The 14,214-nt window shown below is 40.5% G+C and overlaps 1 protein-coding gene across 1 annotated transcript; it reads left to right on the forward strand.

Annotated features, from left to right (window-relative positions):
- The first annotated feature begins 9 nt into the window (after positions 1 to 9).
- Positions 10 to 9,379, forward strand: QDPR (quinoid dihydropteridine reductase). Its single transcript, XM_069014365.1, has 7 exons — positions 10 to 190; positions 310 to 402; positions 1,804 to 1,900; positions 2,691 to 2,831; positions 5,169 to 5,277; positions 6,622 to 6,705; positions 8,513 to 9,379. Exons 1-7 carry the CDS (start codon positions 107 to 109, stop codon positions 8,619 to 8,621), a joined length of 717 nt encoding a protein of 238 aa, XP_068870466.1. The 5' UTR covers positions 10 to 106; the 3' UTR covers positions 8,622 to 9,379.
- The last annotated feature ends 4,835 nt before the right edge of the window (positions 9,380 to 14,214 follow it).

A 14,214-nucleotide genomic window follows, 5' to 3' on the forward strand; every position in this document is an offset into this window, starting at 1 on the left:
GCCCAGCCCCGCCCTTGGCACCACCCCCGACCCGGCGCTGCCGCCCCTCGCCCGCCCCGTGGGGCGGTCCATCCGCCGGCGGGAGAGCGGCGCCAGGGCAGCGGGCATGGCGGCGGGCAGGGTGCTGGTGTACGGGGGCAGGGGGGCGCTGGGCTCCCAGTGCGTGCGGTACTTCAAGTCCAAGAACTGGGTAAGCGCCGGGCTGGGAGGTGGCGAGGCGGGGCGCCCCACGGGGCAGCGGCCGTGCTCCGCCGGGCCGGGCGCTGCGGGGCGCGGGCCGCTAACGCGGCGTTCCTCTCGCCGTGGCAGTGGGTGGCCAGCATCGACCTGGCGGAGAACGCGGACGCCAGCGCCAACGTGGTGGTGAGGGCGACCGACTCCTTCCCCGAGCAGGCCGAGCAGGTGGGTCGGCGGCGAGTGCGGGGCGGCCGGTGCTGCGTGGGGCGGTGCCCCAGCCGGCCTCCCCCGGGTGTGTGCATCCCTTCGGCCGAGCGATGCGCGCAGCCTCGCCGCGGGTGTGAGCATCTCTTTCGCTGCCGCCCGCGGTGAGCAAGGCGGCTGGAGGGATGGGTCCGGCTCCATGCAGGAAGCAGGAGCGCGGTCGGTGGCGGTCGTGCGGCCATACCGTGAAACTCCAGGTCCTTCAGCTTCTGCTCGTCGCTTCTTTTTAATTTTTTTGTAATTCCTTTTAACTGAATACACAGAGCTTGATCCGGGATATTGTAGGCTCAGCACATAAGGCAGTTTTGCCTTGCTTTTGTTTTGACTTTTAAAAGTCACAGACTGAACCAGGTGAGTTGTAATGAAGATGGGTAAGGACATCTTAAAATGCAGCACTTCTTTCAAATACCCTGACCTGTAAATGTGTTGTGTGTAGGTAGATGGCATGCTCAAAGCGTATGAACCTAAACCCCAAGGGATCCTAGGGGAATACACTGGTTTCCACAAAAGTGAATATGGGAGAATCTAAGACAGCCTAAAAAAAATACTTTGCTGTATTCTCAATAGATAGGGTTTATTTTTTGCATTTTAAGTTTCAAACCAATTTCTGTTACTGATATACTGAGTATCTACCCAGTATGTTTTCTTTGTATCTACACAACCCCTAAAGCTTTGGAAGAGTAACATAGAATATTTGCAATACAATTTTCAATATGTTTTTGCAAAAGCTATTGGTTCTTTTTCTCTTGTTGAGAGATTAATTGTTTGCTATTTACTTTGACAGAGAAAATTTGTAGCCAACAAATTCATTACCAGCTGCGAGGTCTTACATTTGAAAGAGAACAAATTGTAGATACCTAAAAGTATACAAGCTCAAATTTAGCAGCTAGGCTCAAACTGATGGTTGTGGTCTAGACAGAACCAATAAGAAGGCTAATCTTTAGTTGTTTTTCTTGCACTGTCATCAAAAGTGACACCAGTAGTCCTAGTCAGACCTGGAGTTTTGTCCCCATCTTAAACAACACCATACTTGGAAGACAACCTGCCAAAAGCAAGTCAATAATAATTTTTAACGATAGAGGTAAGGGTCAGGTGTTTCAGCTCTGATGCTCACTTATTTCCAGTGACATCACACGTTCTATGGCTTTCATTCATCTGAGTTTCACCTATAGTTATTTTTCAACACAGTTGTTTTGAGTTCATAGGTCATAAATATTAATTTTCTATAGTGGTTTAAATTGCTTTGTCTTGTGTTACTCAAATATATAAGTAGGAAAAAGTAACTTTAAGGTATTCTTGGTGTTTACCTCTTTACCTTATCAGTTCAGTGTTTTCAGTATATTCTTATTCTATGTGTTGAAGGTGACGGCAGAAGTTGGAAAACTTCTCGGTGAAGAAAAGGTGGATGCGATCTTGTGTGTAGCTGGAGGATGGGCTGGAGGCAGCGCCAAAGCCAAGTGTAAGCCTTTGGTACAGCCATGCTGGTGAAAACACGAAGGATATCTGAGAGAAGTCCTTAAAAGTCTTTCTTCCTGAGTCCAGAAGAGGACAAAAGCATAAAAATACAAAATAGCTCAGTCACAGTGCTTCTTTGTGCTTCTCTGAATTTTTGCTGTCTGTTAAATTTGCACAGCATTTGGTTTCTTCAGTAATGTTTGTTGATGCACTAATTTTTTCCAAAAGTTTTGATGTATGTTCTGAAGGAGCTCAGTATTATTATTTATGAGCTGACATTTCCTGAGATCACCTGTGTCAGGCAAGTTATAAAAGACAGTGCTGGGTAGAAATACTGATGTTGTTTCCTAAGTTATTGCTTTATGCATAAAACCTCAGTTGCCTCCTGCAGTTCTCTGAGCTGTTACTGTGCAATACAGTATTGGAAGGCACTGCCTAATCATGCTACAGAAAAAACCCTTCAAAAAAACCCTTAAAAAAAGGCTTTCAAACATGTAATATTCAGAATGAAATTTTATACCTTGCCCACTACTGTAGAGATACAAGAAGAAAAATAGCCTTTTCTGTCTGGAGTAAATTTGGTAAAATGTGTCCTTTTCTTCTCCCTTCTGGTTTGGATATTACAGGCTCAAAGAGAAAGGAGATACAAAAGACATAAATGATATTTTACAATGTGGAAGTAAAAAACGGTAGAAAGCATGTTTTCATAGTGCTGTTGCACTCTGTGTAACAGTGAGGAAATCAAAGTTAAAAGTCTTCTTTTGACTAATTTCACTAATTCTCTTCCTAATCAGCTTTATATAAAAACTGTGATCTAATGTGGAAGCAGAGCGTTTGGACATCGACTATTTCCAGCCACCTTGCCACAAAACATCTGAAAGAAGGTGGCCTCTTGACTCTGACAGGCGCTCAAGCTGCTTTGTCTGGAACCCCAGGTAAAATGCAGTGCATGACAGCTGCAGGGACACCAGCAGTTAGAGATGGTTGTTTATCTGAGCATTCTTGTTTGTGAAGCAATGGCTTCACACCCCAGTTCTTGACATCTAGCACAAGTGGGACACTGCTGCTGAAATGTGTAAGGAAAGTGTAATTTTACAGGTAGCAATATTGAATCTCTCGAAGCTGTAGTGCAAATACATAGAATCGGTGTTTAAATAATATTTGACATACATTGGTTGAAATGTACTCGTCTGATATATGGTATAGAAAAAAGTTTGGAAAATAATGAAGACTAGAAGCTCACAGCAATGGAAGTACAATGTTTAGACAAAGTTAAATTTCCTATTCATGTTCTGAAAGACAGAGTCCTTAATTAACCAGTCTTTCTGTTGGTGATGACTCAGCTGATTCTGATAAACATGCTTGCCCTGTTCATGTTCTGATTTAGTTTACCTTTGCTTCAGATGTAGATAAGCTTGTTGATTGTTGGCTTTGTACTCTGCTAGCTATTTAATAGGAGCTTTACTGGATTTTTAATCTTGCTCCTCAACCATGTTGGTCTGCATGGTAAAAGAAATCTGGGAGCAATTTAAAATTAAAAAAAAAAAAAAAAAAAAAAAGGAACCAACACACAAGCCCACAGGCTTTTCCAACAGAGGAAAGTTGGAGACAAATACTTCTATTTCCCAAGCTTTATTAGTGTCATTTCAATGATATTTTTAAGACACGAAGATCTTAAAGCATATACAATTTATGAATATTCTTGAAAGCTTTGCCTAACACTCTTTGGGCAAAAATATTCTATATATTTTCTAGCTAATGATTAATCTGCTGTGTTTATAGTGGCATCTGCTATAGTCAAAGATAAAAGGTTTATTTTGTGAGAATAAGCAGATGAATAATTTACAGTGAACTGCTGACTAACTATATACAAATGGAAAAAAAGTGAATTCTGGCAAACTTTCATGGTTTTTGTTTGGGTGGTTTTGGGAGATAGGGACCACAACACAGGAATCAAAGCAATGTGCCTTCCTGTTTTGAACTAGCTAGTTTCAGCTAGTCTGAATTGTTCTGAAAGTCACAGCAGTGCTTTGGGCAAACACGTGCAACTTATTAACATCAGGAAGAATTGGGAAAGAGTTGTTACTCAACTTTTGCAAATATGCCTTATTAGCCTTGTTATGACCGGCTCTTCTGGAAGAAGTAATCTTTCTCTTGTTTGCTCTTAATGAGATTCTTCTTTTCCTATGAGAAAATGTTGCCTCGCATAATGCAAACTGAAGAACACTGAAAATTACATGAACAGTGACAGAAAGAGTGAGAGAAATGTATCAGGCATGAAAAGGTTTCTAAGAAGATTTAGAATGTTTAGTTTAGGCAAGATGAGAGAGGAATATGCGACACATGAATGTTCTTATCATAACATAAAATAACTTAGCTAGTGCTGTCCATTATTGCTCCTAATAAAAGTGGGTGTAATACAATATGTATTTCTATTATATTCAAAATATGTCTTCAGGAATGTTGGAAAGGGGTGGGGTAGCTGTATAGATGGGTAGGAAGAAAGACATTCAGTTGTAGAAGACAAAACACATTCATGTTTTCTTAGCTGCTTAATCTGTGTTCGGACTTCTTGACAGATGCGTGCCTTGAGACGTCTGAGACCTCTAACACCCTGATTGTCCAGATCTTGTACCTGAGCAGTGGGCTTTATGCTCTGGTTCCTGCTGCTCTTACACTGCTAAATGCTGTCTGCCTAGAAAACAACAGTTTTTAGGAAGAAGCTTGCTTTCCCTGTGCATTATTTATTAATTTTCTACCATGAGGGTTGGGTTTTTTTGTCGCTTTCTCTACAGGGCTGTCAGACCTGGGGTGCTGACAAAGTGAATTCCAGATCTGAAAGAGAAGTGAACTGTATCTGTTCAGGTCCAAACTCACGAATACCTTAGTTATGTGATTAAAATTAATAGAAGAGCACCTTATTAAAATCTATGAGCATCTTCAGACTTATTCTGTTAAATTTGTGAGCTAAGCCCTGTAGGTCACATCCTTCAGGATGCATTTGGATACACTGACTGAACATGCTTGACTTGGTAAGCTGCTTATTTCTGTAGTGCTAAGTTAAGTCAGTTCTGTGATAGCTCCTGGATGTCTACTAAAGCCCTCTTATTATTATCATTTTTTTGTTTTAATATATTTTAAAAGTGTGATTCTCTTCTGGCTGTGGTAAGTGGTCTTACTATTCATCAAACAGTCTTTAGTTTCTGTCATGTTACTGCTGATATTGAGAGCTGTTCTGATTGTGCTCTAATTTGCCTGTTTTTGATTTTCAGGGATGATTGCCTATGGCATGGCCAAAGGAGCAGTGCATCAGCTTTGTCAGAGTTTGGCTGGTGCCAGCAGTGGCCTGCCATCTGGTTCTGCTGCAGTTGCCATTTTACCGTAAGTGGTTGCTTAGCTGTCTCTGCCTGTGTTGTTTTATTTAGCTACTGCTGTAACCTACAGCCACACAGATATGCTTGCAGTGTCCTATTCACAGCACCCAGCTTCTCAGACTACTCACAGAGAAAGGGGGCATCTTGACTGGATGAACAGAGTGTTACACAAGTCACCCTAAATATGATTACATTCTTTTCTTTGCCTTTGCAAAACAGTAGTGAATGTTAGGATTAAAATTTGATTTACTTTTAACCAGTTTAACTGTAGCCATGCATTAATGTCTGTTTTCTTTATTTCAGTATAGACAGAACTGTAAAAATGAGATGAACTGTTTAGCACAGTTTTAGACTTAGCTGTGTGATAATAGTAAGGCAAAAGATTACTTCAGAGGTTTTCATTTGATTAAAGATGCTTCTTCATAAGGTGCTGCATATCTATGCTTGATTGGTAAAATTAGACCAAGAAAGTTTAGCTTGTATTTGCCTGCTTTCATTTTCATCAGGAAAGCTAGTAAAAAGTGGATGGCCTAGTAGGTCTTCACTATGTTTAATTTTATCAATTCTGCTGCAAAAATTAAAAGTATTTTTCTTGCCAGGTCCATATCTAGTTCAGGACCCAAAGTTTAAGACCAGAGAGTTCTGTACAGGGATTTGGTACACTACCTGAATTCTCCCTACTTTTGATTTCCTCACACACACTTTTAACACACACTTCTTCAGGTCAGACAGGAATGGCATTAAATGTGTTTGGATGATTGACACCACCTTCTACAGAGCTTTACAGGCAGGCAGACACCAAGATCACTGCATTCTTGTACATGCTGCTCTTGTGTAGTTCTCATGCAAAACTCTGTTCTTAAGTGAATTTTTGAGAGGGTAAATATACCTTGGATTGTCAACAGTATCTCAGTGAGGGAGTTCTGCAAAGTTAACCCTTTCATGTCATTGTATGTAGCATAAATATGTATTGTCAAAGTTAAAACTTCCTATGTTTGTGCATGTAGTCTCTGGAAAGCGTGGATGTAGTGCATATGTGCTGTGCAGTACATGAAGTTTACTGCTGCCATTCCCTGTCTGGATGAGAGAGGTGGGAAGGGAGCTGCAAGCTAAGTGTTGGCCCCAATGGACAGCTCGTCGGTGAGCCCAGCAGCTTGGGGTTCTAAGTTGGAGCCTTGGATATACATTGAAACTAATGACTATGTTCTGTTAACACACGGGGAGGATGGAAGGGAAATCCATACCACATGGTGTAAAAGTCAAGCATGTTACAGCAGTGAATTGAAGCAGGTGGTGCTCATCAGAAACACGATGTATAAATAAAAGGCTTGCTTATCTTCTTTAATCACAGGGTTACCTTAGATACGCCAGCAAACAGGAAAGCAATGCCTGATGCAGATTTCAGCTCCTGGACACCCTTAGAATTCATTGCAGAGTGAGTATCTGTGGGATAACTAAGCAGTTCCTCACTGTCCCTCTTGCTGCTGCATTTCAGTGCCTGTTCTTTTTAAATAGGTGTCTTGGATTTGGATTTTCCTCCATCATCTTATTGTTTATCTTTCTAAATCACATTGGGTTTAATTGCACAGGTTTCCTATCTGGAGAAAATTAGCCTAACGCCATCAACTTCAGCTTCTCTACATGAGTTATTTCAGCAAGGAAGATAGCCTTAAGCAGTTGGAAGCCAGAGAATTTACTAAAGCCTATAGACAAATTAAATTGCAGACAGCAGGTGCAGGAGACAGACACCTGGCTTAAAGATAAACTGCAAATAGGCATGTAAACTTGGGTGGGTTTCTTTTTCTTTTAAACACTCTTTACTGCCCAGTTTATGGCATGTTAGTTCAGTTCTCTCAACTGGCAACATTCCTGCTCTTGTTTAAAAAAATTTAGTATTATCCATAAAAACTTGTCCTGAATGATGCTGCAAAATGCTGAAGCTGCAGCTGTATCTTATGTAATGGCAGGCTGAGATTATCTGCCTTACTGTTCTCATTCCTCAGGGTTAGAGAAGGTGCAGCATGAGTACTGCATTCTGCAATGTGATGGGGAGTATCAGAGTGCCTGCTGAGGGTGAATTCTTACATGTTTTGAAAATCTTTTAGAACTGACAGTGAAATTGAGTTTACCTATTGCTGAGTAGTTTAGCTCTGACATCAGATTTCCTTTTTTGTGAATTTTTTTAAGGTGGATGCCAGAGATGGAAATTTGCAGTTGTAGCTGTTTAGTTGAAGCCTCTGCAGTTGTCTGATGAGGCTCTTTAAAACAGGCCCCATCAACTGAATTTAGCTGGCCTGAAAATGTTCAGAAAAAGATCCTTAATTTATTGTGCTCCATAGGTGGGTTAGCCAGATGTTGCAGATTTGCAAATTCATTTTTTAAGTTTAACTTCTAAGTAATTTATCCGTATAGGAGAATTGAGTTGATTGTTTTGTTTTGTTTCTAATTTCCTAAAATTTAACCCCAGCTTTGAAAACTGAGAATCTCACTGCCTGTGCAACATCAGCATCTGTTGGCAACATCTGCATCTTGGGAAGGATGCAGGAAATCCTTTCCAATATGGCACTTGCATTTTGTGCTCTGGAAGCTCTTGTTGGATAGTGGGTTGTTCCAATATGGCAATTGCTATGTCTGCACTATTGGAAGGGCTGAAGGACCTGTAAAATATCCTTCACTTTCTCTATTCTGAGGAAGGAGTTTATATTGTGTTTTGATAAGGAGTGTCCTGGTCTGCTACCTAGAATGGATCCATCTTACTCAGCACTATTTTGGATGTCTTACAGCTTTTTTCCTCCCCCTGAGACCACTTTTACAGTTAAATATTGAAGTGTTACAATGGCCTGTTGTCAGAGTAATGGGTTTAGCAACTCTATCCTAGCCATAAAACTGTATTTCTTTTATATATATATGCTATAAAGGCAACTTAAGTGGCCCCTCCTTCCCCTTTTCAAATTATTTTTTTAACTGGGAAAAAACCTAGCTACCCTGACAATTTGAGCTCCTGGCCTTTTCCTTTGAGATGTTTTGGAAATCCTGTGTGCTCTAAAGCCCCTTGAATTTCTTTGGACCATCTGTCCAGTTCTGAGGGTTTGAATCCAGTGATCACATCTCACAGAGAGCACCAGAGAGAGCAGAAGGAAAAGTAATAGGCTTGTATTTTATTCTTCCTGTCAATATACCTGATAGTAGTTGTTAGTTTTTTGTTCTTTCTCACCTTGTTTTATCCATTTATTTTAAAACAGAACCTTTTATAACTGGATGACAGGGAAGGATCGACCAAGCTCTGGCAGTCTAATCCAGGTGATAACTACAGGTGGGAAGACTGAACTAGTTTCAGCAGCACATCTTTGATGTCAGCCACTTAAAGTGATGAAACTTCAGCAAAGGAGAAGCTGTGGAAAATCTGTCCACCAGTATAATCTGAATGGTCTTCTGTATCCAGTGTCTGTAGTTATTCCGTTAATTGAACCAGATTTCAAGTAATACTTCTGTGTTGTCAGTTGCGAGCTATCAGCATTTGTTTAGCAATTAATATCAACTTGTCTGTAAACGAAAGTTGCAGGCTTTGAAGTCTGTAGATGTCCTAGTCCTGAGCATTATATGGCAACTTACCTGTTTTCTGTGAAATGGGATTGTGCTTAAATATGTCATGTGATTGCATACATAATGGTTGGATTTTTTTCTCTGTCAGTAAGTGTTTATGGCAACTTACTGTAACTCCTTCAGTATTCTGTCTTTTTCTATCTGAGACTATAACCCCACCCCTGCCTATTATGTTGTCTGTAGTCATAGGGAACACCACAGGCACATATCATATCCTAGTCGTGTAACACTTTTCTTGTGAATGTTCCACTTGAGTTGATGAAACTGAATAGAGATTACTCATTTGAGAAGGAATTCTTAATTTGCCTTACAGTTCATAAGCTGCTCTCAGGCCTACAGTTGAAGGATAAAACTGTCATTCTGTCAAATGAATAGTATGCCTTTCTCTTAGTCATGATGGTTCTTGACTTTTTTGAAAAGCAAAGTGCCATCAAGAAGTAGAAAAAATGCACTTCTGTTTGAAAATGGAACTTTTTGTGCTAAATAAATGTATATTGTTTTATGTATTGAGTTGTCTCCATTACTGTAATCCCAATATCTTGATAATTGGTTTAGTTGAAAGTACAGTTCAGTTGGGGTAAAGGACTTAGTTTTTTTACTTCTTTAATTCTGATCATGGTGCGTGGTGTTTCTGCCAAAGATCTACTAGCCATGCACAGAGGCAGGCCTTCAGCTGGAGCAAATGTTTTCTTAAACTCAACCATGTTACTTGGAAACACAGTTCAGATGCAGAGTGCAATCATTACCTGTTCTGAGCATAGACTTACATGGAATGAGTACTATCGGATATTTGGGAACATCTTGAAAGCGATTAAATATAAAAAGTTGTGTATATGTTCTCCCTCTGAACTTTTTTGTTTATATTAACTTCAGCCTTCTGTTGGGGAAGGATTTAGTGCCATGAGTCAGGAAACCTTTCCCCTCTTTCCACTGGAAAAGCTCACATGTGCCCATGTTAATTTTAACATGGAATGGTTGCCTGTTTTGGTATGACTGTTTCTTGTCTCTTTACTTGTTTTGCTGTATGCAGAGGTGGAGGGGGATTTTTCTGTCCTGTCGAAACGGTCCAGGACTGTAAATTTGTAAACTTGCTTTTGATTTTAAGTGAAAAGCTCACAATGATGCTGCTGCACCAGCAGTTGCTACAGGCTCAGGGTACAGACAAAAACTGCAAGGCACTGGTAGGGAATGAAACCCTGGGGTGCTACTCAATTATTCTGGAAAAGGGAGTAGCTATCATGCTACAAACTAACATGATTTGAAGGCTTCCCTTTGTCAAGCTAGCTAAAACAGTGAATAATGTTAAAACATAATTGTGAATGGAAAACTTCTGGATTAACTTTCATCAGTTTTCAGGTATGAGCAGAAAGATACAAAAATGACGTTATTAAAGCTGGAGAGTGAAAATAGAGGTGAGTGTGTGACAATGAGGCAAGTGTCTGTTAAGCTTGCTGCTAAAGGTGAGAGCTTTAAGCTGAGCAGTTTGATGTTGAAGAGGCTTTTTGTGACCAGTTTCATCCTGTATCTCTCTAAACTTAATTTCAGTTAACTGTCTAGGAGTAAAAGCCACCCTGACACTGCAAACATCTGGGTTGCCTGGCTTCTTCAGCTGGCCTAGAGATCTGGTTGTGCTGCAATTAGATGTGTCTTTGTGTGGGTGTGTTCCATATGGATGAACTCCCTGCAGTGCCCACACACTACAACTGGAGACTGTAGGCCTGTTGTGAAGATTTTCACAGAATTATGGCACAGTTTGGGCTGGAAGCGACCTCTGAAGATCATCTAGTCCAACCCCCCTGTCAGGCAGGGATGTCTTAGTGCTTAGTCATAAGTATGTGGATGAATTTCCATTCTAGTGTTGATGAGAACCTCTGAATTGCTCATATTTTTATTTTGCTATTTATATGGCACGATTAACAACGCTAATACTGCAGAAGTTAGAAGCTTATCCTACTTTAATTAAGGGAATGTAATATATGTATTAAGCAGCTGAATTTACCGTGTTTTTTACTTAGGACTGTACAGATGTTGTCATACCAAAAAATTCACATGCCCAGAGCCCATTTAGTAGGGCGTTTTCCTATGCAACCTTCCTTCAAAGATGTGTGGTGTTTACTAGGGAGGAAGTCAGTGAGGTCTGGGGAAAAATAAAACACAAATCATGTCAGCATCCCACTTGTGCTCAGCATTCTGAGTTTCACAAGTGTAATATTGCTTGAAAAAAATTATTTCTAGATCCAAGCCAATGCACCTTGGAGAAGGTGATGTGATTGCATGGCCCAGCCCTAAACACAGTTCCAGTCTCCCCAAAATGGGATGGCTCTTGCACATGGCAGCTGATACAAAGGTGCAGAGATAAAACATAGCTTTGTCAGAAGGCCAGGGCAGCGGGCACAGGCCTGCTCTGTATCAATGGGTTTTCCTACAGATTTAGAGAAATCAGATTTTAATAAAGCACAAATAAAAGGCTTCTGCAGTAGAATATCAGTAGTACTGTTATAAAGCCAAAGACCTCTGAGCACTGGGAAAGAGCCTGTTTTTGACATTCCAGGTGCTAAGGGTGTGGGAACTTGTGCTGCTGTCTGGACTGTGGCTGCTGTCTTACAGAGCCTGACCTGTGTACAGTCCCCTTGCTTTGCAGAACCTTTGGTTCATTGCAGGGTTGAGTCCAAAATGTTTTCAGAGTTCACTGGGAAGTGAAATTCATATATTTTACCAACAGGTTTAATTTGTTTCGTTATATTTTCATGAGCAAATTAGTTTTCTACCAATTATTTAATAAAACCTGCCACAAAACAAAGATTCAGAATCATGCCCCACATCCAAGGAAAATGGAAGTTTCCAAATACAATGATAGCTGAGTCATTTAGCAGGTGCAGTTCTACAGTAACCCAAATAGCACTTTAAAGTATTTTGTTGCAATAATTATGCTAAACAAGCATGGTGGGGGTTTTTTTTAATAGTGGAATGAAAACTACTACCACAACAAAAAGTAACATTTATCATCTTTCTTCTTCCTCGTATTGGCTCACTGGAAGAAAACAGATGGGGACTGTGCTAGCATGTGGAGATGCTTCAGACTAACCCTTGCAGTGTTGAACAAGGTGAGAAGTAGGCAGACATCTGAAAGGCATTGCAGAAGTCAATAGCAAATGTCACTTGAGATTTAGATCTCTGTCAGATGCTGTTATTCTTGCACTTCCTGAAACACCATGTTCTAAAGGATTTGCTCTATAAATACGTCTGGTCCCAACACGGTCTGTGAGGGCTCTCAGGGTATGATCACAGACTCCCACGGCTAAACAAGGCTGATCTTCAGGAATGCCAGTAGAGGGCAGAGACTTCCACTGAATTGGGGAGATTACTGCTAAGGAATATCTTTTTATCAGTGAGGATTTTAACCATGCTACAGCCTCTACTGAGAGGCTCATCCCCATTTCTTGCTTTAGTGCCCGCAGTCCTACCCTTCTAGCCTTTCTTACACCAAGCACATGCAGCCTACTCCATATACCAGTTCCAGAAACCAATCCATCACCTTCAAGCAGAACAAACCCAAAACCAGCAACAACACCCAACAAACACCACCACTCCCAATACACAGACATACTCATGCACAAAAGAAAACAACAAAAAAAAAGAAGTCAAGACTGTGAAGGGAGTCCCACAGCAGGGTGTACTATTGCTCTTGAAATGTTATCAGCTAGTGGAAAGGCAATATTTTGTAAAACAGCTTTAAGGGCTTGCACACAGTAGGAAGAGAAACAGGTTACTGTACTGCACATAAGGGTATAAGAATTTCCTAACCCAAGCAAAAGAGCCAGCAACTTCAGACTGGACTGGTATTAACAAAGAGGTGGAATTTGGAGGCAAAACTGTGGGGTTTTGAGTATTAAAGTTTAAACTCCTTTGCCTGTGAAATGGAGGAATGGATAATATTTTTTTAAAAAGCTATTTAGGAGGGAACAAAAAGTAGCAAGACACACAACTGTCATTTCTATATAATATTCATTGTTCAGTGCCTCCTGTAGATATGAACCACACCACTCATCTTAGTATTTTCCTTGTATGAACTTCCTCTTAAGCACTTTCTAAGTACATACTAGGATGTTCTTACAAATGGAGAGCATAGTAAAACCCTAAGATTGAAACCCTCGGTTTCTGCTTCTGTTTTGGCTACTGGTCTGGTGGAAGACTTTCAATACATCTCTGTATCTGTGGCTCATATCCCAAATATATATGAGACCATTTTATAGTGCTTTGAGATCTACTAATGCATCAGAACATATGAATGAAACACAGTTATCTCTGTGGATGCAATAATAGAAACTCAAAATACCTCTTTTGTTCATTGAACTTAATGTAAAATTGTGACCACGAGCCGAAGTCAGACCACTTTGTTACCACCAGTCATATTTGGTGATTTGCAAAAGAAGTGCTGTGTCAAAGACTACCTCAGCCTGGTAGTTTGGACATCACTTACCCGTGTATTTGGTAGTATGTAGTAATATTTTCTCTCCAGGACAACAGGCATTAATTTTTCATGACTATCACAGCTGGAATTTAAAAATACATTGTTGATTTTAAATTTGAACAAACCAATGACTCTTTCTATCAATGTATCCTTACATGTCAGTGAGACAGGGCTGAGGTTATAAAAGAAATGGGCCTCATAGTAAATTCTGGATCAACATGAGTTAGTGTGATAGTTAGCTTTTATTTAAGACCATACATAAATATCACCTGAAAGAAAACATCTCAGGGCCCCAGGAAGATATTTTTTCCAGTTGTTGAGATCCTTCTTATATGATCAGATGTCCAGATTTTTTTTCCACCCTCCATGAGAACAATGACCAGACACCTAAACTGCCAGCTTCTAGTTTCAAAATCAGTGACTCATATCCTGGGTGGCAGGACATAGCTATGTATGCCCTAAGTGCCTCATGCATTGGTTGCACTAATCAAAAAAATCAGTCCATAATCCAGCAGGGTTAATGACCTACTTTATCCACATTACTTGATAAATATCTTTAACATGACAAAATTTTGTGAATAACGTATTTTCTTTTTCCTTAGCCCCCCAAAAACATCCTGTTTGCAAATTCAGGCCTTTCTCCTACCAAAGTGTTACCCTGCAAGCCTTTACACCATCTGTATAGTTAGCATGTAGGGAAACCATGGTATTAGCAATATGAGGCCACACAGACGTGTAAAAACATCTACCCTCCCCCTTCCCCAGTCTCAGCTTCCCTTGTTTTTCCCCTGTGGTCTCTCAGACCAGACTTGTTCAGAGAGGTGTCAGGCAGTGTAGGAGGTTGAGGTGCTGTGCTTCTAATGGTTTTCT

This window comes from Aphelocoma coerulescens, chromosome 4, assembly GCF_041296385.1.
Source record: "Aphelocoma coerulescens isolate FSJ_1873_10779 chromosome 4, UR_Acoe_1.0, whole genome shotgun sequence".
Lineage (NCBI taxonomy): Eukaryota > Metazoa > Chordata > Aves > Passeriformes > Corvidae > Aphelocoma > Aphelocoma coerulescens.